The sequence below is a fragment of the Penicillium roqueforti genome (assembly GCF_015533775.1).
Source record: "Penicillium roqueforti strain LCP96 04111 chromosome Unknown scaffold_05, whole genome shotgun sequence".
NCBI lineage: Eukaryota > Fungi > Ascomycota > Eurotiomycetes > Eurotiales > Aspergillaceae > Penicillium > Penicillium roqueforti.
The window spans coordinates 823,776-848,057 of record NW_024067569.1 but is presented as its reverse complement, the minus strand read 5'-3'; the positions used below and the strand labels follow the sequence as shown (position 1 = coordinate 848,057).

General features: G+C 50.7%; 11 protein-coding genes across 11 annotated transcripts; 5 read left to right on the top strand and 6 right to left on the bottom strand.

Moving 5' to 3' along the window:
- Nucleotides 1–458: 458 nt before the first annotated feature.
- Nucleotides 459–2,496, top strand: LCP9604111_3506 (GMC family oxidoreductase; the record flags this gene model as incomplete). The annotated part of the gene is made up of 5 exons (XM_039071102.1): nt 459–823; nt 878–907; nt 959–1,838; nt 1,893–2,394; nt 2,450–2,496. The coding sequence occupies 5 exons, from the start codon at nt 459–461 to the stop codon at nt 2,494–2,496; spliced, it is 1,824 nt and encodes a 607-aa protein (XP_038930773.1).
- Nucleotides 2,497–2,824: 328 nt separating this feature from the next.
- LCP9604111_3505 (mitochondrial 54S ribosomal protein bL27m) lies at nt 2,825–3,640 on the bottom strand (the record flags this gene model as incomplete). Its single annotated transcript, XM_039071101.1, has 1 exon — nt 2,825–3,640. The coding sequence occupies one exon, from the start codon at nt 3,638–3,640 to the stop codon at nt 2,825–2,827; it is 816 nt and encodes a 271-aa protein (XP_038930772.1).
- Nucleotides 3,641–6,812: 3,172 nt separating this feature from the next.
- Nucleotides 6,813–7,405, top strand: LCP9604111_3504 (E2 ubiquitin-conjugating protein UBC7; the record flags this gene model as incomplete). Its single annotated transcript, XM_039071100.1, has 2 exons — nt 6,813–7,062; nt 7,152–7,405. 2 exons carry the CDS (start codon nt 6,813–6,815, stop codon nt 7,403–7,405), a joined length of 504 nt encoding a protein of 167 aa, XP_038930771.1.
- A 375-nt stretch (nt 7,406–7,780) lies between these two features.
- LCP9604111_3503 (uncharacterized protein) lies at nt 7,781–9,299 on the bottom strand (the record flags this gene model as incomplete). Its single annotated transcript, XM_039071099.1, has 6 exons — nt 7,781–8,251; nt 8,322–8,393; nt 8,463–8,630; nt 8,702–8,810; nt 8,875–8,941; nt 9,026–9,299. The coding sequence occupies 6 exons, from the start codon at nt 9,297–9,299 to the stop codon at nt 7,781–7,783; spliced, it is 1,161 nt and encodes a 386-aa protein (XP_038930770.1).
- A 653-nt stretch (nt 9,300–9,952) lies between these two features.
- On the top strand, nt 9,953–12,328 carry LCP9604111_3502 (terpene cyclase/mutase family protein; the record flags this gene model as incomplete). The annotated part of the gene is made up of 4 exons (XM_039071098.1): nt 9,953–10,162; nt 10,219–10,682; nt 10,738–12,183; nt 12,238–12,328. The coding sequence occupies 4 exons, from the start codon at nt 9,953–9,955 to the stop codon at nt 12,326–12,328; spliced, it is 2,211 nt and encodes a 736-aa protein (XP_038930769.1).
- Nucleotides 12,329–12,600: 272 nt separating this feature from the next.
- LCP9604111_3501 (co-chaperone SGT1) lies at nt 12,601–13,985 on the top strand (the record flags this gene model as incomplete). Its single annotated transcript, XM_039071097.1, has 2 exons — nt 12,601–13,425; nt 13,479–13,985. The coding sequence occupies 2 exons, from the start codon at nt 12,601–12,603 to the stop codon at nt 13,983–13,985; spliced, it is 1,332 nt and encodes a 443-aa protein (XP_038930768.1).
- Nucleotides 13,986–14,146: 161 nt separating this feature from the next.
- LCP9604111_3500 (uncharacterized protein) lies at nt 14,147–14,599 on the bottom strand (the record flags this gene model as incomplete). Its single annotated transcript, XM_039071096.1, has 1 exon — nt 14,147–14,599. The coding sequence occupies one exon, from the start codon at nt 14,597–14,599 to the stop codon at nt 14,147–14,149; it is 453 nt and encodes a 150-aa protein (XP_038930767.1).
- Nucleotides 14,600–16,294: 1,695 nt separating this feature from the next.
- Nucleotides 16,295–17,600, bottom strand: LCP9604111_3499 (PQ-loop repeat-containing protein; the record flags this gene model as incomplete). The annotated part of the gene is made up of 2 exons (XM_039071093.1): nt 16,295–17,402; nt 17,545–17,600. The coding sequence occupies 2 exons, from the start codon at nt 17,598–17,600 to the stop codon at nt 16,295–16,297; spliced, it is 1,164 nt and encodes a 387-aa protein (XP_038930766.1).
- Nucleotides 17,601–18,036: 436 nt separating this feature from the next.
- On the bottom strand, nt 18,037–19,351 carry LCP9604111_3498 (uncharacterized protein; the record flags this gene model as incomplete). The annotated part of the gene is made up of 7 exons (XM_039071092.1): nt 18,037–18,096; nt 18,147–18,474; nt 18,524–18,755; nt 18,825–18,933; nt 18,997–19,125; nt 19,175–19,218; nt 19,279–19,351. The coding sequence occupies 7 exons, from the start codon at nt 19,349–19,351 to the stop codon at nt 18,037–18,039; spliced, it is 975 nt and encodes a 324-aa protein (XP_038930765.1).
- Nucleotides 19,352–19,832: 481 nt separating this feature from the next.
- Nucleotides 19,833–22,291, bottom strand: LCP9604111_3497 (cysteine--tRNA ligase; the record flags this gene model as incomplete). The annotated part of the gene is made up of 2 exons (XM_039071091.1): nt 19,833–21,944; nt 22,001–22,291. 2 exons carry the CDS (start codon nt 22,289–22,291, stop codon nt 19,833–19,835), a joined length of 2,403 nt encoding a protein of 800 aa, XP_038930764.1.
- A 332-nt stretch (nt 22,292–22,623) lies between these two features.
- Nucleotides 22,624–24,108, top strand: trm61 (tRNA 1-methyladenosine methyltransferase subunit GCD14; the record flags this gene model as incomplete). The annotated part of the gene is made up of 1 exon (XM_039071090.1): nt 22,624–24,108. The coding sequence occupies one exon, from the start codon at nt 22,624–22,626 to the stop codon at nt 24,106–24,108; it is 1,485 nt and encodes a 494-aa protein (XP_038930763.1).
- Between the last annotated feature and the right edge of the window lie 174 nt (nt 24,109–24,282).

The following is a 24,282-nucleotide window of genomic DNA, read 5'->3' as shown; positions in this document are numbered from 1 at the left end:
ATAGTTTCATATCACGCGTCGAAAGTAGGTAGCTGCGGTGAGAATATAATATTCTCGGAGGAACTATCGCACTCTCTATGATCTATCTACACATGTAATGTAACATTGAAATTGAGGCGAATCAGGAATAAAGTTCGTCCAGAGCATCCATGGATAAGGCTGACGGGCCGCGGTTATGCTTAATTTTCGAGCCAGCTGCACTTAGGGCTTACCTAGGGAAAGGGGTACCCGGCCAACGGGTTTGGGCCGTGCATTTGGCCGGTTAAGCCGGGCCGTAATTACCTCAATACTATTATGAAACCCAAATACAATGTCTCAAGGCTGGAAGATCTTCGGAAATAAGCCTACTCTAGTGCAACAGTTGCAATAGTCCTGCTGAGAGTTGTACATATCGGCTCCATTTCGCTACAACATACACATCTTGCCTCAAGTCCCCAGCGGTTGGACCATTATTCCCGATGCTGTTCCAGACCACTCTAGTACTTCTCGTACTTCAGACGACTAGCGTGGCATCTGTGTCCTTGAGGCGAGGAGCGATTCCCCTCACCGTTAAAACATTCGATTATGTGGTCGTTGGTGGTGGTACCGCTGGAAGCGTGATGGCGACGCGATTAGCACAGAACGACTTCGAAGTCGCCTTGATCGAAGCTGGGGGACACTACGAGCTTGAGTCCCTGGCGGAGTTTCCTGCAGCGGATGCGTTGTCGATGGGATCAGATCCCACTTTCAGCTCACCAGAGGATTGGGGCTTTGTGGCAAGAGATCAATCGGGTGCCAACGGGCGGTCGATTCATTTCGCCCGAGGAAAATGCCTTGGGGGATCGTAGGTATCTCTTTCCAAGTCTAGCATATCAGATCAAAACTAATTTCTTTGCAGGTCAGCGTTGAATTTCATGGTTTACCAACGGTAAAGCCCCATGAAAACTAAATGCTTAGGCTGGAATAACCGGACATGCAGTCCAACACGCGAATCTATGGACGTATGGGCAACTACAGTCAACGACAGCAGTTACGAATTCGACGAAGTACTCTCATTCTATAAGAAGAGTGTTCAGTTCTCGCCCCCAAATACCGACTATAGGGTTCAGAATGCTTCCGCCGACTTCGATGTCGATGCCTACGACTCGGATGGTGGCCCATTGCAGGTGTCGTATGCTAACTTTGCCGAGCCTTTTTCGTCATGGATGAGCCTCGGTATGGAAGCTATCGGCATTGATCAGGCAAAGGACTTTGTCCAGGGTAATATAATGGGAGCCCAGTATTGCGCATCAACCATTGACCCAGCCAACGAGCTCCGAAGCAGCTCCGAGCAATCTTTCCTATCCAAGATCAGGCCCAAATCACTGACCACCTATACAAATACTCTTGCCAAGAAGGTGGTCTTTGATGAAAATAATAGAGCAACAGGAGTTCAAGTGAAAGGATTGCTGGGTGATCTTGTCGTCATTTCGGCATCGGAGGAGGTTATCATCTCTGCCGGTGCCTTTCAGTCCCCCCAGCTCCTTATGGTGTCTGGCATTGGCCCCATCGCTCATTTAGAAGAGCATGGAATCGACGTTATAGCCGATCGACCAGGGGTTGGTCAGAACATGTGGGATCACCCCTTCTTTGCTCCTTCTTACCGGGTGCGAGTGACAACATTCACTAAATTTGCTACTGACCTGATGTACGCGGCTGGCCAAATTGCCAAAATGTTACTCAACAAAAAAGGAGTCGTCACAAATCCAATCGCAGATTTCCTGGCCTGGGAGAAGATTCCTCGATTCTTGAGCGAGGAATTCTCCGAGGAAACGAAGAGTAAACTGGCCAATTTTCCATCCGACTGGCCTGAAGCAGAGGTGAGAGACATTCTATCAGATATAGAGAAAGGCTGCTAACACGGAGATTCCTAGTACATGTCTGGTGCAGGGTATATGGGCAACGTGTCAAACCTCCTGGCAATACAGCCAAAAGATGGATATCAGTACGCCTCGATACTCGGTGTTCTGATTACACCCATGTCCCGAGGAAATGTCACCTTGAAGTCCGCAGACACCTCAGATCTACCAGTGATTAATCCCAATTGGCTCGATGATGAGGCTGATCAGGAAGTTGCAATTGCCATGTTCAAGCGAATACGCCAGGCTTTCCAGAGTGAAGCTATGCAGCCCGTGGTCATTGGCGAGGAGTACAACCCCGGGCCCCATGTCCGTTCTGATGATCAGGTCCTCGAGTTTATCAAGAATAATGTGATGACCCTGTGGCATCCGAGTTGTACTTGCAAGATGGGAACTTCCGACGATGATATGGCCGTGGTTGATTCCCAGGCTCGGGTTTATGGAGTGGATGGACTGCGCGTAGTTGACGCTAGCATATTTCCTTTCCTTCCTCCTGGTCATCCTCAGTCGACGGTTTGTAGGTTTCTCTCAGTACTGCTCTGATTTGTTCTCCAGTGCTAACCGTGTCACAGACATGCTTGCCGAGAAGATCGCAGCGGAAATTATTCGGGATTCCTAAGCGCCCTAAAACAGTTTCAGAGGTTAACACAAATATTATCCGATGACTTGCGACGTCTCGTTATAAATTGATATGTAGATAATAAATAAGCCTGTTTTTTGGTCTTCCTGGGTTGTGCTTACCCAACCCTGGAAGCGATGCCATGAAACATGGGCTTGAACATGGCAATTGTGCCCGTATCTCTAAAAGAGAGGAAGAAATAAGGAATTGGGAAAGTTGATGGGTAAATGCTCTTCCTATAATACAGTAAACACCAGATACAATCCTCATATCGCTACAGAAACCCATAAGTTATTGGAACAAGACATCATGCACACGGAAAATGCCCTCATTTCTTGGCTGTCTTCTTCTTGCCCTTCAAACTCTTCAGCTGAGCAGCCCGTTCGGCTCTCTGCTGACGCTTCCTCCACGCCAACCAACGGTTACCACGATCATGGGCCATAGCTGTGATGCCGGCCTTCTCAGCGGCCCGACCAATTTCCCAATTAGCCTCACGGTACATGTAACCGGGGCGGAGCTGGGGGCCAGACTCGGCTTCCACAGCCGCGACATCCGTCACACGGACACCGCTCTCATCAACAGAAGCAACGAGATCAGACTGAGCCACAACGCGTTCCGTTATCGGCACAGGTGCCATATTCAGCTTGCGTCGGCTGGGTGCATTGCGAGGGTGCGGAAGCTGCTCATCCTTGTCAAAAACGACTCCGATATACCGGCGCTTCGAGTGCTTCAGTGGGTCGAGGTAGTAGCGCACGTAGCCGGACTGTGTTGCATAGATCGTGTGGTCCCGTCCCATTCCGCAGTTCTCACCGGGAAACCATAGCGAGCCACGCTGCCGGAAAATGATGCATCCTGTTACCACGTACTCGCCGCCCGAGCGCTTCGCTCCGAGACGCTTACCGGCCGGATCACGGGAGTGTTGATTGGCCGTTCCTTGGGAGGCGTGTGAGGCGTAACGCACTTGTGTGAATGGGAGGAGTGCGCGGGAGAGGGAGGGTGTTGGTGTGGTTTTCGGGAATGTGGATGTTGCGGAGAGAGTGCGCAGGAGGGATTGCGATTGCGAGAGCGTCGGTGTCGACCGGATTGTCGGGGTGAAGGCTCGCTCCAGTGCCCGCAGGGGCGTTAGCACTCGCGGCTTGAACATGGTGGGTAATTGGATTGTTTGGAGGTGTAGATCGTGAAGCTCCAAAGGGGAAGTTTTTCGTTCGGAGATCAGGCTTGGCGTCACGTGTGTACCCGTAAACTGGCTTCATCTATACACCATGCGAACTCGTTCTATTTTCTATACGAATACCCGTTCATTCTGCTATTAGTGTCGCTGTGATTTTTGAACTATGTTGCAGAGCTGGCGCCAAGCCATTTGGGCTCTTCTCCTTCTTGTCTCTGTCGCTCAGGCCCAATTCAACTTCTTCGACCAGATGTTCGGAGGCGGCGAGCAGCAACAGCGTCAACAACAGCGGTCGCAGAACGCTCCCAGTGACAGTGATCGGTACCAGCAGATGTGGAATGGAGGTAAGAATCAAATATCTGATTGTCGAGAACATGCCGTCGAAATTGCACTTGCCCTCGTGACCACATAACTGACTCTTTCCTTACAGCACAATGCGACCACTACCTCTGCCCCGGAACTCTTGCTTGTGTCCACTTCCCACACCACTGCCCATGCCCTCACCCTGGTGTCGAGGAGAAGGTCGAACTTGGAGAAGGAAGTGCTATTTGTGTGTCGAAGGGAGGATTCAAGGCGGGCGAAGCTGCGCGGAAAATTGAATTGGCTCGCAAGGGTCTTTTGTGAAAAATTCGGTCTATTATCTTTATGTTATCATGTGAATCATGTGCAGCTGCCGATGGGTTGTGAGGTCAAGCCATGGAGTTTGGTGCCGCTGGACGGATTAGTCCGATAGGATTGCCATGAATCTTTTTGGATATGCCCAGACGTGCTCAAAATCGGAAAGCCGACGCTGTATATGGAAAAGAATGCCTATATTCTCATATATAACCTGATAATTCTACCTAACACATGTCAACGAGTCTACTATGTATATGTAGACAAGGCCACTTGAGATGCGATTTCTCACGTCTGGCCGAGCACTCCTCGGTAATACTCATAAGTAGTAGAGCATGGAGTAATAGATTAGCCAGAAGACTAGCTGAATATCTTGAAAATGAACCGCCGTGATCTAAATGAGGGTAGTATGAAGTACAACCGTTATAAACGATGTGCCGTTGCTATCTCCGATTATCTCCGCAGTGACCTTCCGTCATCGGTGTTTCAGCCTCTCGGCGATGGAGTTACTACTTACCAACTTTCATCCCATCAACCTTTTGCCTCAATCTTTGTCTGTAAGATAATCTGGTCTTTCTCGGTTAATATGTGGGGTTCAAGGCTCCAACTCCTGCAAAAACAGTGGACACCAGCTCGAACTCGAGCTTTTTCGAGCTTCAGAAGTCATGGATCTCGGCGCGGTCCTCGCAATAGCATAAGAAGACCGAATCTCATACAGACTTCGAGGAAAGCGGAGCCCTCACATAAGAATGAGCCTGCTACTTCTGAGTCCCAAGGTGGCACAAGTCCCAATTATGACCCATCGCAAAACACTCTACTTTCTCCCGTTTACGTGCCTGAAGATCCCACAGGTGTGCTTAAAGAAACCCATCCAGCAGTTTCAATACTGGCGAACTCAGGAATAGTCGTACAACGAGAACTAGAGATGATGAATGTTCTGATGTAAGTGCGCAAGTGCTCATATGCGAGAAACATGTGTACTGACTCCTTCAGTGGATTTGAACAAGCGAATAAATATGTCATCATGGATGCGCAGGGAAATCACATTGGATATATGGCAGAACAGGACAAGGGATTGGTGAATACACTGGCACGGCAATGGTTCCGCACCCATCGAAGTTTTGTGACACATGTATTTGACCGACAACAAAATGAAGTTCTTCGAGTAAGTTCATGGAATGGCCGTCTTATAGCACTTGACTGATCTAGCAGTTCAATCGCCCGTTCTCTTGGATCAACTCCTATATCCATGTCTATAACCCTCTTGATCAAACGCCAAATGCTTACTCGGCGTCCACCTCTCTTCAAGGCACAGCACCCGGTGCTCTCATTCAACCTGGCAACTTATCGAGTGCAAGGATATCCCCACTTGATCTCGGTCAAATGCGAGTTATCGGCGAAGCCCAGCAGCAGTGGGCACCTTTACGGCGAAAGTACAATCTTTTCACTCATCAGCAGTCCCCAAACTCGGAAACAGACATGGGAACCCGTAATTTCTCGCTATCTGATTCTGGCTTATCACGAGCACAGCAGATGCAACTGATACGAACACCCGACCAACAGCAGGGTCAATTCAACCAATTTGCCTACGTTGATGAGCCCTTTCTATCATGGGATTTCTCTCTGAAATCAGCGGACGATCAGTTAATTGGATCCGTCAATCGAAATTTTGCAGGCTTTGCTCGCGAAATCTTTACAGACACCGGTGTCTACGCAATGCGAATGGATTCCGCAGCTCTCGGCACAGAAACATCCCACGACAAGAAGACTTTGGGCATGACCCTCGACCAACGTGCTGTTATGTTGGCTACAGCTGTAAGCATTGATTTCGATTACTTCAGCCGCCACCAACGCGGCCTTGGTATATTTGACTTCCCGCCATATGGGTTCAATATGGGCGGCCAGGCCCCCGCTGAAGGTGCAGCTGCAGAAGGCGCCACCGCCGGTGAAGCAGGGGCCGTTGGTGGAGTCGCTCCAGGGACTCTTGAGCGAGCCAGAACCGCTGGCGATGTGCCAAATGGTATGGTTTCAGGTGCTACCACCGCGGGTGCAATGGCTGGGTATGAAGCGATGCAGAGGGCCAACACAACCGACCCAAATGCCCCAGCATCGGAGCCGGTGGACCCGGCGTCACAAGGCTTCGAGGATCAACCTCAAGATCCTTGGGGTAAGGATAGTCCTTGGGGTGAGGAGGATTCTTGGGGGGAGAATGACTTTTGGGGTGATGATAGTTCTTGGGGTGACGGAGGAGGTGAATGATGGGATTGTTTTGACCGGTGATGAGGGCCAGTTTTTGTACTATAATATTCACTATTAGATGCAGTAGTTGTTCTTTAACTAGACTTTTGCCGTTCACCTGGACATTTTCCCGTCACCCTAAGAAATAGGTTCCCCATGGCATTGCCATGCCTTGTCCACCGCCCCGGAATTATTCCATCCCCACTTTCATTCCACCCAAGTCCCCCCCCCGCAGATACCTCACCACCTAAGTATTTCGAATTGCAGTTTTAATTCAATCAATTAAACAGCAGAGATGGCGTCCTCCGTCGCCCAGAAGCGCCTTTTCCACGAATACAAGAACCTCTCCACCAACCCACCAGAGGGTATCACTGCAGGCCCCATCTCCGAGGATGACATGTTCCATTGGGAAGCCCTGATCCAGGGCCCCGAGGAAACCCCCTTCGAGGGCGGCGTTTTCGCAGCGGAGCTGAAGTTCCCGCGAGACTACCCCCTGAGCCCGCCGACTATGAAGTTCATTGGAGGTGGCGTGTGGCACCCGAACGGTACGTAACCGAGACAACCCAGGCGCCTGGCTACTTGCTCGCTTTCTCAATACACAATGGCAAACATCTTACTGGAATTTGAATTACAGTCTATCCTAACGGAACCGTTTGCATCTCCATCCTTCATCCCCCCGGCGATGACCCAAACCACTACGAACACGCATCGGAGCGCTGGTCGCCCATCCAGAGCGTGGAGAAGATCCTCATCTCCGTTATGAGCATGCTTGCCGAGCCCAATGACGAGAGCCCGGCCAACGTCGAGGCTGCTAAGATGTGGCGCGAGCGGAGACCTGAGTACGAGCAGAAGGTCAGGGACGAGGTGAAGAAGGGACTGGGTCTGTGAGCCGGGCTAGGTTGCGGATCAATGCCTCGGTTTTCTCGTTGCTGCGCAGGTGGATATTTGTCAACATGGTCTGCTTGTGCTGCGCGGGAGTCAAGATTTGATGACTGGCGTTCAAGGGTTCATCTTTCCTTATTTGCATGGCTTGGATATGCGATGGCTTTTCGGTCTGTACAGTGCATTCTTATCCTCGCATTATGATAGCGGATGAAATACATGCAGTTCTTTCGATTCACTGTTCTCTTCTCTTGCAACTACTTGCTAAATCTTGCATTTGCTTTGGGTTTCTACTACTACATGGCAGGTACTATGGTATATCGTCCCTGTCTTTATCTTATCACATCTATTCCTTCCTAGATATACAGATCGTACAGCATCTTACTCCTGCCGAAACATCCTCCGATTAATCCATTCCTCCAACCCCCCTTGGCACCCATACAAGATCTCAATCTCCGCCTTCAGATTCAAAATCAGCATCCGCTGCAATTCAACACGCCACTCTGGCTCCGGTCCATCGCTCGCCCAGACAGGACTGTTCCGAAGCATGGCCATAATCTTCTTACGGTCTCGCGTCGTCAGCGAGAGAAGAGCGGTGTCACCTAGTACCTCCGGAACTGCTATGATGTCTGACACTCGAAGACCCAGCCACTTCAGCCTCGGTATACTAAGCCGAGCATTTTGGTGTAGTTGTGCTGCCGAGCCGTACTTGTACGTCGACATGATGGCCATGCCATGGGGGTCACCATCGGTGAGGGCATAGAAACGGGGCGGATGCCTGCTCGGGTTGGAGACGGAGTCGGACATTGCACGCAGGAACGTTCGTGTCATGAAATCGGGGTATCCTTTTCCCTGTTCGAGTACGTTGAGCTCGGTTGCTCGTTTTGGCGACAGGATATGCTGAAGCAGAGACGCAGCTTACCGTGACCATTATTCCTTCTCCGGCCAATGCTCTGGTGTGGTAACTTATTCGCGCGAGTCGGTGGAAGACTGCCTGTGAACAGGGTGTGAACAGGGACTCAGCGTACTGGTACTGCATATGTGGTCTCTCCATGCCTCATACCTCTTTTTCGATGACCAGTACCCAGCGCACTCTTGAAATATCAATCTCGTCTCCGTCTTCGATGCGAGGAATCAAACTGTCCTCGGTGACAGACTGCGCATCGATCAAAATATGGGAGCCACGGATCAAACGAAAATCTCCCGTCACCAGTCCTTTTGCTGCCGCTTCCTAGAAAGTGGTGCACGAGGTCAGCAGGTTGACTTCGCAGTGATATTCCCAGAGGATCCAGCAGGACTAACCACATTCAATGCCGTTCTGTTCACTCCGATGGTATACGCCAGGTCATCGACAATGCGGTCCACGGTACACTGCACGCGGAAGAATTCCGGGTCGATGTAGTATATGTCTCTGGTGATTGTATGGGTGTGTTCAGCATACCTTCCAGACCGGTTCCTAGACATTGTCAGCTCACCTCTTGGAGATTAGCTGGCCCGTTCGAATAGCTTGGTCCAATATAGCTAGGATTCGAAGGATGACGGCTATCAGAAGACGCAGACTCGGTCAGTTTATCATCTAAGAATGATACCTAGGTTGTGTTCGGATCATGGTAGGAAAGAGCTTACTGAATTTCCAGGCCTCATGTGCCGTCTTTCCTGGCCAAGAGTATTTCCTGTATGTTTCAACTCTAGGACTCGCTTCCAATGCCCCGTTGATGGGGTTGATGATGCAGGCAATTGGGCTGGCTCTGCGCTTGAGGGTGATGGAGATGCTTGCCTCTGCCGGGGACTGTGAGAGTCCGTGGATGAGGGCTGCGAGGGTCTTGTCGATGAATTCTTGGGCTGAGGGATCTCGACCATCGTCTATTTTCAAAGTGTGAATGATTGATGGCTCAACCATTGCCATTGGAGTGGGTTGGGCAAGGTGAGGATGTTCTGGGTTTGAAGGATAAATGTATCTACCCGTGCACCGCCTGAGCATAATGCTTACATGACACTTTCCATAGCATATCCAGATGAATCTGTCATTTGAACGGTGAGTTTTATATAAATAGGGATTCGGTTCATTGCTAGTAAAAAGAAGCCTTTAACTTGCTATGACTTGATCAATAGAGGTCAGAAGGGTTACTGTATGTCGAAGATTTCCATCTCCTTCTTCTCGTCGAATCTAGAATTTATGAATCTAGAATTTATTGCCTTGAGCATCTGTACGCTGAATAGTTTCTTTTGGTCTGCATATCTTTTCTTTGAGGTCTGAGGTTCTTGAAGTTAGTTGTATAGACCTCGGGATGCCAGGCCACACCACCACTACCACTACCGCACCACCATAGGCCCCTATCTTTTGATCAGAACATCCTTGATACCTTCATCCTCCTCTTCATTCTTCTTCTTTCAATCAATTGTTTTCCTGGCCTCATATGATGTAAAACATTCTTCATTCTACACCGCAGTCGTGATACTGATGACTAAGCTTCCCCGGTTTCCCCCGTGCCTTAGCTCCTGAGCTGGTTATCGTCTTTACTAGGTTGGCGAAAAGATCCAATTCCTCATATCATGTCTTCTACTCCTCATATTGGGCCGTGGAGAACACCAGCTGATGGTCATCTCACCCCAGATGCCAATGGAGATCTTAAGACCGATTACTCGCGCTGGCGATTGCTCGATGAGGAAGGCCGTCAGACATGGCGGTATCTCGAATCCGATGTGGAAAACCAAGAATGGCCGCAGTCAGTAGCTGATAAATATCATCTGGGATTGCCAACAGTATTTAACCCTCATTGACAAAAATCTAAATCCTCCAATTTAACGGCGCATTATAGGGTCTTCCAGAGCTGCCACAGGCCAAGACGCCATTGGAAGCTGCCGAGAATGGGCTTTCATTCTTCTCGCATCTGCAACTGGAGCCCGGAAACTGGGCTTGCGAGTACGGTGGCCCTATGTTCTTGCTGCCAGGTATTTTGATTACTTACTATGTGACCAATACCCCTATTCCCCCTGAGTATGCAACGGAGATCAAGCGATACCTGTTTGCCCGTCAGCACCCAGAGGATGGTGGATGGGGTCTGCACATCGAAGGCCACAGCTCTGTATTCGGTACTTGTATGAACTATGTGGCACTGCGCTTGATCGGTGTCAGCGAAGAGGACCCGCGCATGATCAAAGCCCGGGGCCTTTTGCATAAATTTGGAGGTGCGATCTACGGTCCTCATTGGGCTAAGTTCTGGCTCAGCATTCTGGGAGTGATGGAGTGGGAGGGTGTCAACCCAGTTCCCCCTGAGATTTGGTTGGTTCACGCATTGCAACCTGTACAACCTCTCTTTTATTAACCGACTACATAGGCTTCTTCCCGACTGGGTTCCCTTTGCTCCTTGGCGGTGGTGGATTCATATGCGCCAGGTGTTCCTCCCAATGTCTTGGCTGTGGTCTAAACAATGGTCTCACCCTCCAGATGACTTGACAAGACAACTGCGCGAAGAGTTATACACCCAGCCATACAGCTCTGTCGATTTTGCTGCGCATCGCAATTCAATCCACGAGGTGGACAATTACTACCCCAAGACGTGGCTGTTGAATACAGCCAATGAACTGTTGGTTCGGGTCTGGAACCCTTACCTTCGACCCCCCAGTATTGTTAAGCGAGCTGAGGAATGGACCTGGGAATTGATTCGCATGGAAGACGAAAACACCAAATATGCGGGGCTGGGACCCGTCAACAATCCAATGAACATGGTGGCTTGCTTTATCCACGACGGCCCTGACAGTTACTCCGTCCGCCAACACAGGGAGCGGTTGAATGACTATATGTGGGTAAAGAGCGAGGGCATGCTCGCAAACGGCACCAATGGCGTTCAAGTTTGGGATACGGCATTCATCACCCAGGCGGTCGTCGTTGCTGGTTTCGCCGACGATCCCAAATGGCGACCGATGTTGACTAAAGCTCTCGAATTCCTCGAAGACCATCAATTACGAGAGAACGTGCCAGATCAAGAGAAATGTTACCGCCAACACCGCAAGGGTGCTTGGCCATTCAGTACCAAGGACCAAGGCTACACAGTTAGTGATTGCACCGCCGAGGGTCTCCGTTCAACACTCCAGCTGCAGGAGATGCACGGCTTCCCCAAGCTGATCTCCGAACAACGGTTGAAGGACGCTGTCGACTGTCTCTTGCTCATGCAAAACCCAAGCGGCGGCTTCTCCGAGTATGAAATTACCCGCGCTTCACCCAAGGTCGAGTGGCTCAATGCCGCAGAGGTCTTCGGCGGAATCATGATCAGCTACGACCACCCCGAATGCACAACGGCATCTGTTACGGCTCTGTCACTCTTCAGCAAATTCTACCCCGAATATCGCGCCGACGAAATCCGCGCCGCGAAGCAGAAGGCTGTCAGCCACATCAAGCACGTACAGCGTGCCGACGGGAGCTGGTATGGCTCTTGGGGAATCTGCTTCACCTACGCGGCGTTGTTCGCGCTAGAAAGTCTGGCCAGCGTCGGCGAGACATATGAAACGAGCGCCGACTCTCGTCGGGGCTGTGACTTCCTGATCGAGAAGCAGCAGGCGGATGGTGGCTGGGGCGAGTCATACCTTAGTAGCTCAACTCACCAGTATGTTCAGCACGAGAAGTCCCAGGTGTGCCAGACTGCCTGGTCTCTTCTTGGGCTAATGGAAGCGGGCTACCCGCACAAAGAGCCGTTGGAGAGGGGCATCAAGCTGTTGATGTCTCGCCAGCAGCGGAATGGCGAGTGGCTGCAGGAAGCAATCGAGGGAGTATTCAACCAGTCTTGGTAAGCTTGAGCTGTCCTGATCTTCTGGATTTGATTTACTAACAGTAATTCTAGCATGATCTCCTATCCCAACTACAAGTTCTACTGGCCTATCCGTGCCTTGGGCTTGTATAGTAAGAAGTTCGGCAATGCAGAGCTCGTGTAAAACTAGGGAAAATAATACTTTACAGAAATGTATCTAATCAATAATAACGTGCATTGAGCTGGTATTGACTTGGTACATGTTGTATCTCTTGTTTTCTCTCATCTTCCCAAATGCAACATCCACCCCTTCCTCGTTGTGGAGGAGTACAACACGTGACCATCCAAAATGATCAACAGAAGCTTGGGCCACTGCGGCTCCTTGAAACCCCCACGATTGTTTGCGATTGCTTTCATTCGAACCAACCACGTCCGTCAGACCCTGATACCATCACCATGAATGCTGCAGCTCAGGGTGACAAGGCCTCGGCCGAATCCAACTACCCCATCGCTATCGAACACTACACCCATGCCTTGAGCGAGCTACCCCGCGCTCCGGCATACTACATCTCACGATCGACTGCCTATTCGCGCCTCAAGCCCGCAAATGGCGGACCCAACTATCAGGCCGCACTCGAAGATGCCGAAATCGCGCTCCAGCTCGCCAAAGAGCGGGGAAACCGCGAGTTTATCCTCTCCGCTCAGATGCGCCGTGCCGTGTCGCTGTACCAGCTTGAGCGGTATGGAGACGCAGGATTTGTGTTTGAAATTATTGCTGATAAAACCAAGAGCGAGCAACCGCTAGCGAATAGATCCGAACAGGTGCAAGCTGCCATGGGAGGACCAGGATCTGCGTCGAAGGGCGCCAGAAACAACTACAGCGCCCAATTGCCGATTTGGACCGCCAAAATTCAACGGAAGCTAGCAGAGTTACCCAAGGACGACCCGAAGTGCACTGTATCTGTTACCGAGTTCCCGTCTTCCGTATACGTTCCGACTGGAGACGAGATGAAGGCTCAGTGGAAGGCCCTCAAGGCTGGCAACGTGGGAGTAGCCGGAGCCTCGCAGACTAAGACACAGCCGGCAGAGCCCCAGCAGCCATCCGCAGAAGAGTCTGGTTCAACTGCTCGACTTCCAGACTCGAGCTCCGCTGCAGCTGTTTCTGTTGCCCCGGAGAAGGTTCGCCATGAGTGGTACCAGTCACAGGACTCCGTGGTTGTGACTCTTTATGCCAAGGGGATCCCAAAGGACAGTGTCGCAGTCGACCTGAAAGAGGATTTGGTAAGCGATATTCTGTCTGGCCATGATTGGACTTTGGACTAATTCTAAAACAGATCTCGCTACAATTCCCCCTCCCATCTGGCTCTGAATACGACTTTACCCTCGACCCGCTCTATGCAGCTATCAATCCTGCCGAGTCCAAGGTCTCAGTTAAAGGCACCAAGATCGAACTCACTCTGCGAAAGCAGAAAGCCGGCCAAAAATGGGGTGCCCTCGAGGGCTCAGCCACCAACCCCGCCGAGATCACCGACCGTCCAGCGGCGCAAACCTCGCCGGCTCCCACGGGTCCTTCGTATCCTACCTCCTCACGCAGCGGCCCCAAGGATTGGGACAAAGTCGCGTCGTCACTTACTGCGAAACCAAAGGCTGATGGAAACGCAGACGTATCGGATGACGAAGGTGGTGATGCTGTGGACGGGTTCTTCAAGAAGCTGTATGCCGGCGCTGACCCAGAGACGCGCCGCGCTATGATTAAAAGCTACACCGAAAGCCAGGGAACATCGCTGAGCACGAACTGGTCTGAGGTCGCGAAGGGGAAGGTGGAAGCCCACCCTGAATGATTATCTACTTGCTATTTTCTGTCTTCTGCTCTAAGCCGCATGTAGCGAGGTGTTTCCTGGGTATTTTAGCTTAGTTCTCAATTTACCGTCTCTTCTCAAGTTGTTTATTAATACTGGTTCAGCAAGTAGTTCAATTTGTCGACAACCAAGGCTACCCCACTCTATAGACGAGACACCACAGTCGTCCCATCCCCATAAAGCGGAATAGCAGACCCAGCTCCATCCTGGCGGCGCATCGTAGCCATGACAGTCCCACCCACGACCTTCAAAGAAAACTTCGCCCCTTCTTCACTGGGCCAATTCATGAAAGATTCCCCGTCATAAACTTGCTCGAAGATCCTCGCCGGCTTGATCCTCTGCATAATCGGCGAAATACACTGTCCTTTATCGGCGTTTTCCTGCTCGTACACAGTCCACACATTCACCGGCTTGTTGCCGAAGAGCGATTTGTTCGCATTGTAGAGCGCACAGAGAGCTTCTGCCGCAGGGATCTCGCGAGCCCCGTCCGAGGAAGTGTTGGAGAGCAGAAAGCCTTCCTCGTTGACGATTGCCGTGACAGAGCAGGTGCCGAGTTTGTCGGCCTCGACCGCGTCGAAGTCGGCCCATCGGCCCATTTTGGTCGTATCGGCGTGCACTATTCTCCGATGTCTTATAGCGGAAGGCATGGTGGTTGGATATTTGGTAAAAGAGAAAGGAGTAGATAGATTGTCTTGGGTGATGAGGTAGGTGTTTGTGTTTGTGGATGGTATTTTGCTAATGCTTGTTTCGTATTTGGGTTGACTGGATTATTCTTTCCATGGTGCGATTTAGTCGGAGTATATATACACATTTATCACTGCCCTGAGAATCCCATCTGGAAAATTGGGCTGGAATCAAGGCTGCAAAGAACGAAACCCAACACAGCAGCAACCCGCCATATAATTGTTGGCTGGTAAGGTTCCACGGGCGTTATAGACCGGGGTATTGTGATAAGGGATCGCCGGCACTAAAACGAATGAAATTAGGTTCCAAGTCAGCTTAGGGCTGCAAGTAACTATCCAAAAGCAAAATGATAGGCTGTCGGCGCTTAGCGCTCTCGTGAAACTTATATTGGCGCCGGCCCCCTCAACCTCCCAACTTTCGCCGATCCCTGTCCTGCATGCCATAACTCTGCCCAAGTACGGTTGGATAGGCTTCTTAGTCTGTTTACATCGAGACACCTGCATCATTGACGAAGATGGTTGGTCCGGAGGTAAAGCCACGTCTCCGCCAGCCTGATTGAGCGAATAGATCCCCTCACTTGCAAAGTGATGCTACAGGCATGAATACGATATACAATTATTGGAAGTGTTCCAGGCCTCAGGTGCTGACATTCTACCCATGTATTCGGTAGTTCATGGCTGGAACGACCCATTCGCGGATCCGCGACCCCTGCTTCATAGCAAACATTTCCCCCGCCTAGTAAGCTGAACCTGTAAGCTAGGAATGACTGACCGCTAGTTTAGCTTTCATCATACGAGGCGCGAAGTCTGTCCAACGTACGTTGGCTCTGTTGGTTCGTGTTTGGTCGGCTCTTCCCGGCTCAGGCAATCATTGGAGGGCTGTATTATGGCTCATCGACGCCAATTTACGGACAGGACTTTGTTGGAAACGATGTATCGATTGCTTCTAGGATTTTCGGAACTTGTTGGCACTGCTAGGGTCCAGTTGCCATATATCCATGTCCAAGTGGTGGCGTATCCAACGCAGTCATGAGGGAGGCGATGTGACTTGGCTTGCAGCTCTTTCGAGCTATCTATTTTACATTTTTGAGATATGCTTCGTACTAATAAACATGCAATGATATCCAATCATATCAGAACCTCATTGTTGGTAGCCAGGTCACCAACGCAGGGAGGAATGTGTCACATCCGGGTACAAGAACCAACAAATTGAGCTTGTTTTCTGTTTGCTCCAAGTAATGATGGCTTATAGAATCAAAACAGTCTTGGGCAGAAAATATCCAACGAATATTCCCGCCGTTGGTGTGAAAGACAAGAATGGGATAGCGTGGGCGGTTATTTCTGAGAACGTGCATCCCCGTGTTTCCTTCTGATAATTGTTCTGATTATTCTTCCGAGTCAGTGATCAGTGGACATATGCTCATTTCCGGTGATTAACTCGTTGAGTTGCCAAGTTTGTGTGTTTCTATAGTTGTTCCTTATGTTGCCTTACTTCTTTCATGCCCTTGAGCTAGTATCGCTTTCAACTTGTTTTTTTTTTTCTGCTAAAAGTCGTAAAATGTATTTCGAACCTTTGTATATGTCCAATAAATCACATAAACTTTGAGTTTACTCTTCCTCTTCCTCGCCCTTGCTATCGCGGTATAGGAAAAATTGTATAAAGATCGCCATATCCAGCAGCAGCGTACCAGCGCTGCCAATCAGCCACGACAAGTTCACCAATACATACCGGCCATACAGCGCAGCCGCCTCGCCAGGACGACAATGCGCACGGTGGCTGTGATGGCCCAGGACCTCCTCAGTCGACCCACCATGGCAAACAGGCGAGTATGCCATAATAGAAAGCACATAAGTCAAGTTTCCAATGCAAGCAAAGAGGAAGAACAGCAGGGAAACACCATCCGTTGATTTGCGGCGGTAGTTCAAGAGAAGCTGGGGCAGACGTGATCCAAGGTACAAAGCTGCACAGAAATAGCCGAATACTTGACCCAGAACATCCATGGTGATAGGTTCCGGGTCTGGCGATGCTGGCTTTGCTGCCGGGCTGACGAACCAGCCCACCACGCCTGCAGCACAGACTAGAGCGACGGCCGTGAAGTTGAAAAGGATGGACTGGAGGACGGAGATGCGGCGACGACGAGCGAGTTGAGCACGGCGGCGCGCACAATCGGAAGTGGGTTCGAAGAAGGGCGTTGCGGGTGACAGATGGGTGGCATCCACCGAGGAGAAGATATCATGGAAAGAGTTTGTCGAGTGCCGTCGTCCGGCGGACGGCATTTGTGTATGGTCTTCGGGTTGCTGTCCCGCTACGTTTGTAGCCGGGTCCTGGATTTGGACATGGCCGTTGGGCTTTGGAATAAGGGATGATCTCTCTGTTGGCGCTGGTTCATGTTCGGCACTATTCCGCTCCTCGTCGGAAGTACCGTTGGCTGCAAAAAGGTCCGGTGTGGCGGATGGAGATAGCTCCTCCTTGAGGTTGAATCCCCGGTAATAGAAGCACTGTCCCAGCAGAACAATATCTGCTAAAGTGTAGTATACTGCAAGGATGATCATGGTAGGAAGCACGCCTTGTAGGACGGCACCAAGGATGTTGAACACATCGCCAGCCAACCAGATGATGAGGAAGATGAGAGAGAGGCCATCTGCAGAGCCACGTCGGAAGTTCTCGATGATTTGAGGGGAGAAGACGACAACCCAACAGGCAATAGAGATTGATCTAAATGAGTTAGTATTGGACTAAGAAACAAAACATACAGATATCGCCAGTCTTAGTAAATATAGATCCAACGTCGCACATGTATTAAATGAACATGACATCTAACGAAAAACACCAAAGAAGGAAAAAAGAGCAGACTTACCCACAGATGCCGCTAAGGGCCTCGATGTTCAAATTAGCCGCCTGCGAGGGAAACATGATGCAGGTGAACCGTGCGATTCAGAGTCAAGTGATTCTGAATGGTTTGGGAGGCGAAACAAGGTAAAAAGTAGAATTCCCAGTATAAATGAATATATTCTCTGGAAGATCCGACTCTGTCCAAGTCGAAAATAGGGCAATTGGAGGTGCGCGAAGAGAATTGGAGAAATTCACAGACGGAGCCATGGATGACGTCTGGTCACGTGCATGGGAGTATACAAATTAGGGCAGGGCATTTCTTCTTGTTTCCTTCATTTATTTCATTTCCAGCAGTTTATGAAGATACGGGTTAGATAAGGTGATATTCCCTTCACCATGGACTACCAATTCAGAGCTATTGACACAATCCTTACTGTGGTCACATGATCTGCGTCGTTAATAGTTGCCACATTGGCGCCCTTGAGCATCCGTACCGCTACTATAGCAAACCATGACACTATTGTCCTTTCATAAGCAGCTCTAACTTGTCCTGGGCATCACAGAAAATATTTATAGCCTTCGTCTCTGTCAGCAAAGCTCGAAATTGATCAATGTATCCATCCTTACCTCGGTCAGCTTAATCTGACTAGCACCACCCAGGTCGCGGGCAAATCTGATCTGGTAGTTTCCAGGATCGCTGATGAGAGAGTACTCCTGCGCCGGGATTGGAAGTGTCGGCTCAATATCAAGTAGCGACTTGACATCTCCTACATAAGGCTGAGTCAACTGTGTCAACAGACCTGGCGAGATAGTGAGGTGATCCACCCCAGCGAGGCAGAAGATCTCCTCGACGGAAGTCAAGCTAGCAGGGAGAACTTTGGTGGGCGAATTGATGGACTTATAGTATTTCTGAATGGCTGCGCAAAGCGGGAGCAATTTCGCATTGTCCACAAATCTGAAATGAGAGTGTTAGGTAGGATATCGGAGAAGAGTTTGGTACTTACCCTGCTTGTACATGCACCCTCAGTTCGTTCACATAAGGTGCGATATAAGTACAGCCGACCTCAGCTGCGAGCACAGCTTGAGCCATGCTGAACAAAGTGGTTGCTAAAGTATGCACACCGGCTGCTTCAAGAGTGTGGCAGGCCATCATTCCTTCCCACGTACTAGGAATCTTGATAGAGATGCGACTGACGTCGAAGCCGGGCTGGACATAATGGAACAACTGCAAAATTCCTATAAATGATCTGATCAACATCGGCTCAATTGAGCAAAATCAATGACAATGAGAAAAGTTAAACATACGGAATGCATTGGCCGCAATCTTCTCCGATGAGTATGAGTAGTAAGGATTAACCTGGACATGAACACGTCCACGAATATGTTTTGCCATTCCAACGGCCAATCTAACAGTCTATTAATCGATATTAGTCGACTTCTTTAAGCCCATCAATGCTACAATCGAAGCATGACTTACCGCAATCTCGACAGCCAATTCTTCGACCGTGGTTGACGAGTAGTTCGGATGCAGTTTCTTCGCATCTGCCTGTGCCGCCGCAATGACTTCAGCCCGTGCTGGCTTAGAAAGCTCGCCAAGTGCAATAGCCTGAGCGGTTAGTTGTAACCTGGTTATGTAGTATCTTCGACCTGCTTACTTGGTTGGAAGTACAGTCCTCGAATGGACCCAGGGTTTTGGCGACTTAAAAATAGTCAATTATCTGAAAAAGATCATATAATAATCTCTACGATGTGGACTCACCTTCGTCGTCTAGCGTATCACAGTCGATCTGCGTGCGCGAACGCATATAGTCGAGACCTGTCTGTACTGCCATATTCAATGTAGGTAGACTAGTAACGAGACAAGTAGTCGAGTAAAGAAAGGGTGTCTGATGGAGAGAAAGGAAAAACAAAGCGAGGAAATGGTCATCCCACTTACCCCAACCCTATAGTGCATTTAATGGGGGGTTTTCCGGGGAAACTCCGCAGGTGGCACGGATTTGTCGGCCCGAGTGACTTGACACTGCATCGAGCACTGCATGTCTATTGTAGTGCATGGGTAATGTGCTAGGAAGTATGACAGTATGAGAGCTGGGTTAAGTTCAGTGCAAGTTTATATGTCATAACAATTAGTATAACTATAACAAATCGAGGGATGAATGATGCTTAAAGTATCCCAATCAGACAATATTCGCATTGTATAAGATAAGAAGGATATATGCCGAGAGAAACGCCTCGCGATGCAAAGTGGAAACCCACCCCGTATAACTATCAAACTAGATATCAAAAATCAAAATACTCTCTTTTGTTTGGCTTCTATTTGGCCTGGTTAGCCAACCACGCCTCATGTGCCTTCTTCTGGCGTTCCCAGTCTTTGCGGAGCTTCTTCGCCCGGCTCTTAGTGATCTCCTCGCCGGTACTATCGCGGGTAGGCATGCCTTCATCGTCCCAGGCGCTGTACTCGTTGGTACGGAACATCTCCAGGTGGCTCAGTTTGCCCTTCTCCGCCTTCTTGAGAGCCTCCTGCTCCTTCTTCAGCTTTTCAGCCTGCTTTTGGAGAGCCCGAGTTTCCTTCTCTGCCCGCACCTTAATCATCTCTTGGGTGACTGGCCGGACTAGGGCAGGTTGGTTCTCCCGATCTTCGAGGGCGATACCAACATCGAAGAGGTCGATGTCTCGCACACGGTCGCACAGGGACAGAATATCCTTGCCAATAGAATCAGATGACTCCAAAGACACCACCTTGTCACGGAAGTTGGAGAAAAGCTCAGCGTATGGCTTGGCAGATTCAGAGGCCTCTTGGGGTGCCGATGCTTGGGCAACTGCCGCCTGGATATCCTTGGCGGATATTCCAGCCTTGGACCGTGCGGCTTCACGGAGCGTGTCACGCATAGCCGACAGAGGGTACAGGTAGGGTTTGGCCTCCTCGGGAATCTCAATACCAGACCAGCCGATTTCAGTGCTGTCAGCAGAGGCGGTGCCGTTAAGACCGAAGATGTTCACCATGGAGGTAACCCATTGGGCTGCAGCTTGGACATCCTTGGAGGGCACGGTAGCCTTGTCGGCAATATTGAACTTAGAGATAAGTTCCGAAATCGACGCCATGGCAGCGGGAGTGTTGAATGAATCACAGAGCTGATCGTAGACCGCCTTCTTGGCAGCTTCCAGATCAGCAGCAAAGGTGGTGTCGGTGCCGGACGACTGGAGAGCTGCAGGGTCGTTCACCTTGAGGAAAAAGTTGTTCACCTTCTCCTCCCATGAGCTGCCTGTGTTTATCAAATCCTCTGTGATCTCAACGCCATCCTTCCAGCCACCCAGGAGGAAAACAATGCGCAGACTTCTCGGCGACCAGTCTTTGCGATCAAGCGCTTCTCGGATGGTAGTGAAGTTCTTCAACGACTTGGACATCTTGGATCCTTGGATGGACAGATGGCCCATGTGAAGGAAGTAGTTAACCCATTGGTCATTCTTGTGGTCACCGTGCCAGTATGCCTCACTCTGGGCTAGCTCATTGTCGTGGTGCGGGAAGGCAAGATCAATGCCACCTGAGTGAATATCCATATGTTTGCCTAGCCTGGCTGATGCCATAGCTGAGCATTCGATGTGCCAACCAGGGCGACCCTTGCCCCAGGTACTTGACCAGCTTGGCTCACCTGGCTTCGACGACTTCCAGAGAGCGAAATCGGAAGCACCACGCTTCTCTGTCGTTTTGCTGGCCAAAGATCCTTCGCCCTCTGCAGCCAACTTGTTGTCCGACCGGCTCCATGGCTCAAGCCGTGCGTACGGATGACCCGCAGCTTCGAAGGCATTGATATCAAAGTATACCGATCCATCCTTTGTAGCATATCCGAAGTTATTCTTAACAATGCGATCCACGAAGGCCGCAATCTCATCACCGTATTCTGTCACGCGAGTCAACTCGGTAGGATCAAGAACGTTCAGGTCCCGCATATCCTTAGTGAACCGGTCCTCATATCTCTTAGTCAACTTGGTGAAGATGCTGTGATCGTCCGCATCAACCAATGCGCCCTTCAGGGCATCGAGGTAAGGCAAAATAAGATCTTGCGCGTTCGAATAGAACGACTCAGCAAAGAGAGCAGGGTCTGCACTCGAGCTATCACGGGCTTCCGCCTGCACGATTACTTTTGCGGCAGAAGAAGCCGTCTTGATGTGCATCTTAACCTTGGCCTCGGCATCACCTGCCTTGTCGTTTCCTGGCAAAGTTCCACCGTTCAAAATAGTCGCATAGGTTTTCTCAACCTCATTCTGGTACTGCGACGGAGGGAGTTCGGAGTCGAGCAAGGGAAGGTTCTTCTTTAAGTAGGCGACGAAAGCGCTTTTGACGGTATCTAGGACCTCCGAGGTAATCGTAGGGTTGGCGGCGACAAATTCATTAAACAGGTGTTGTTGTCTGGCGCGGAGGATGATCTATAAGATTGGTGAGTCACCGTGCTTGAGGCTGTATACACAGCTCCGAGCCATACCTTATCGTCCACGTCTGTAATGTTCATAACAAATTTGACGTCAAACTTGAAGTAGTCGCGCATAATTCGCCGGATAATATCGGTGCTAACATAGTTTCGGGCATGTCCAAGATGCGCGTCGTCGTAAACAGTCGGTCCGCACGCGTACCATACAACCTTCTTGCCCGCAGGGTCGATCGGGATGAAGGGGGTCTTGGACTTGGTCAACGAGTTCCATACCTTCAATGGAGGCAGTTGCGCGTCCGGGCTAGCGACCGGTTGCCGCCATGGCGGCTGCTGGCGAGAAGACATAGAACTGAAAGAAGTGCCTGACAATAAGAACCGCTGTTTGAACGGTGGAAAGAAACGAAAGGAAAGAAGGGCGGGTCGGGGGAAGAGCATAAAGAGGGAAACAAAGGCAATGGAGGGGGAGGGGCTCTTGTCAGGACCAGATCGAGTCATCCATCAACTGCGGACTGGCTGTGATTGGCGGCAACGGGGGATGGGAGGACCAAGCCCTGAGCCCTAATTCGTGGCCCAATCAGGCAATAGGCATGACAGCCTTTTTTTCTTGGAGAGACAGCGAGTTCCAACCGCAAGTTAGGGATTGTCCGTACCAATTATCCGCGCTGATATCGCCCGCCATGACTTCCCCATTCCTTACCCGGAACGCCGTAGCGGATGCAGATAGTCTTGCCCTCTTGCAACTCCGTCGCGACCAGATCATTCCGACGATCCTCCGCGACCATGACGATGAGAACCAAGGCTATTGGGAAGGCAAGGTCACCAACACCCGCTTCGGCTCATTCCCACACAGCACTCTGATCGGGCAACCGTGGGGCGCGCAGATTGTCGCGTCAAAAGTTGATACAGGCTCGCGCGGTCGCCCATCCACCAAGCGCAAGGCCGAAGAGCTCGATGCTGAGACAACAACTGGCGCAGAGGAGGACAAGAAGCGACCATCATTAAGAGCCCCCGTGTCTGCGGATAGTGGGTTCCTACACATCCTCGCCCCGACTCCCGAAGCGTGGACCCTGTCTCTTCCACACCGCACGCAGGTCGTCTACACCCCAGACTACAGCTACATCCTCCACCGACTCCGCGTACGACCGGGGTGTACAGTCATCGAAGCCGGAGCCGGCAGCGGCTCGTTCACGCACGCCTCTGCACGCGCCGTTTTCAACGGGTATCCCGGGACAGAAGAAGCAACCAAACGGCGACGACTGGGGAAGGTATGCAGTTTCGAATTCCACGAAGGGCGCGCGGCCAAAGTGCAGCAAGAACTTAAAGACCACGGTCTCGACGGGATTGTGGAGGCTACACATCGCGACGTTTACGAGGACGGATTCCTGCTGGGCGATCCCAAAACCGGCAAATCGCCCAAGGCTAACGCCATCTTCCTGGATCTCCCTGCTCCCTGGCTCGCACTGAAACATCTCGTGCGAAATCCGCCCCCGGGGCAGGAATCAGCTCTCGACCCTGAGTCACCCGCTTATATTTGCACATTCTCGCCCTGTCTCGAGCAGGCAGAGCGTACAATCCGCACTATGCGCAAGCTATCATGGCTCAATATTTCAATGGTAGAAGTCGCTCAGCGTCGGCTTGATGTCAAGCGGGATCGTGTCGGGCTAGATACCGAGGGCGTTCGCGGAGCTACAATGTTTCCTAAGACGGTCGAGGAGGCAGTTGCAAAGCTCCGTAGTGATGAACAACGTGCCAAGCTCATCCGGGAGAATCGGATGACCAAAGGCCAGCCAGATTACCAGCCAATTGCGAAGGAGACGCCGTTCTATAAAGAGAAGACCGATGTCCCCGTTTATGCTCAGGGTCGTTTGACTCATCGATCGGAGCCGGACCTCAGAACTCACACCTCATACCTGGTCTTTGCGATCCTGCCTCGGGCTTGGTCTGAAGAGGAGGAGCAAAAGTGCCGGGATCAATGGCCATCCGCCAAGGTCGCGAAGCCCGATAATGAGCCGAAGACAAGCAAGAAGCAAATGAAGAGAGATGCGGCAGTGGAACGGGCAAGGCTTCGCGACGAACAAAAGCAATTGGAAGAAAAGTCACAGCTAGAATCGGGAGATAAGATCGAGGAAGAAAAGTTGGAAAAGGAGAGCACCGAGGCATGAGGATGAAGATACCAGTTGATTTGATTTGTTAGCATAAGATTCATAGCCGGATTGTGGTATTGTTGTCTTTGAAGACATTCTACTTCACACATATCATTTACTCAAAGGCTCTTTCATCATTGAATTGTACGCAATCCTGGAGCTAGGTTGGTCGTCAACTCCTCCGACCTCAAA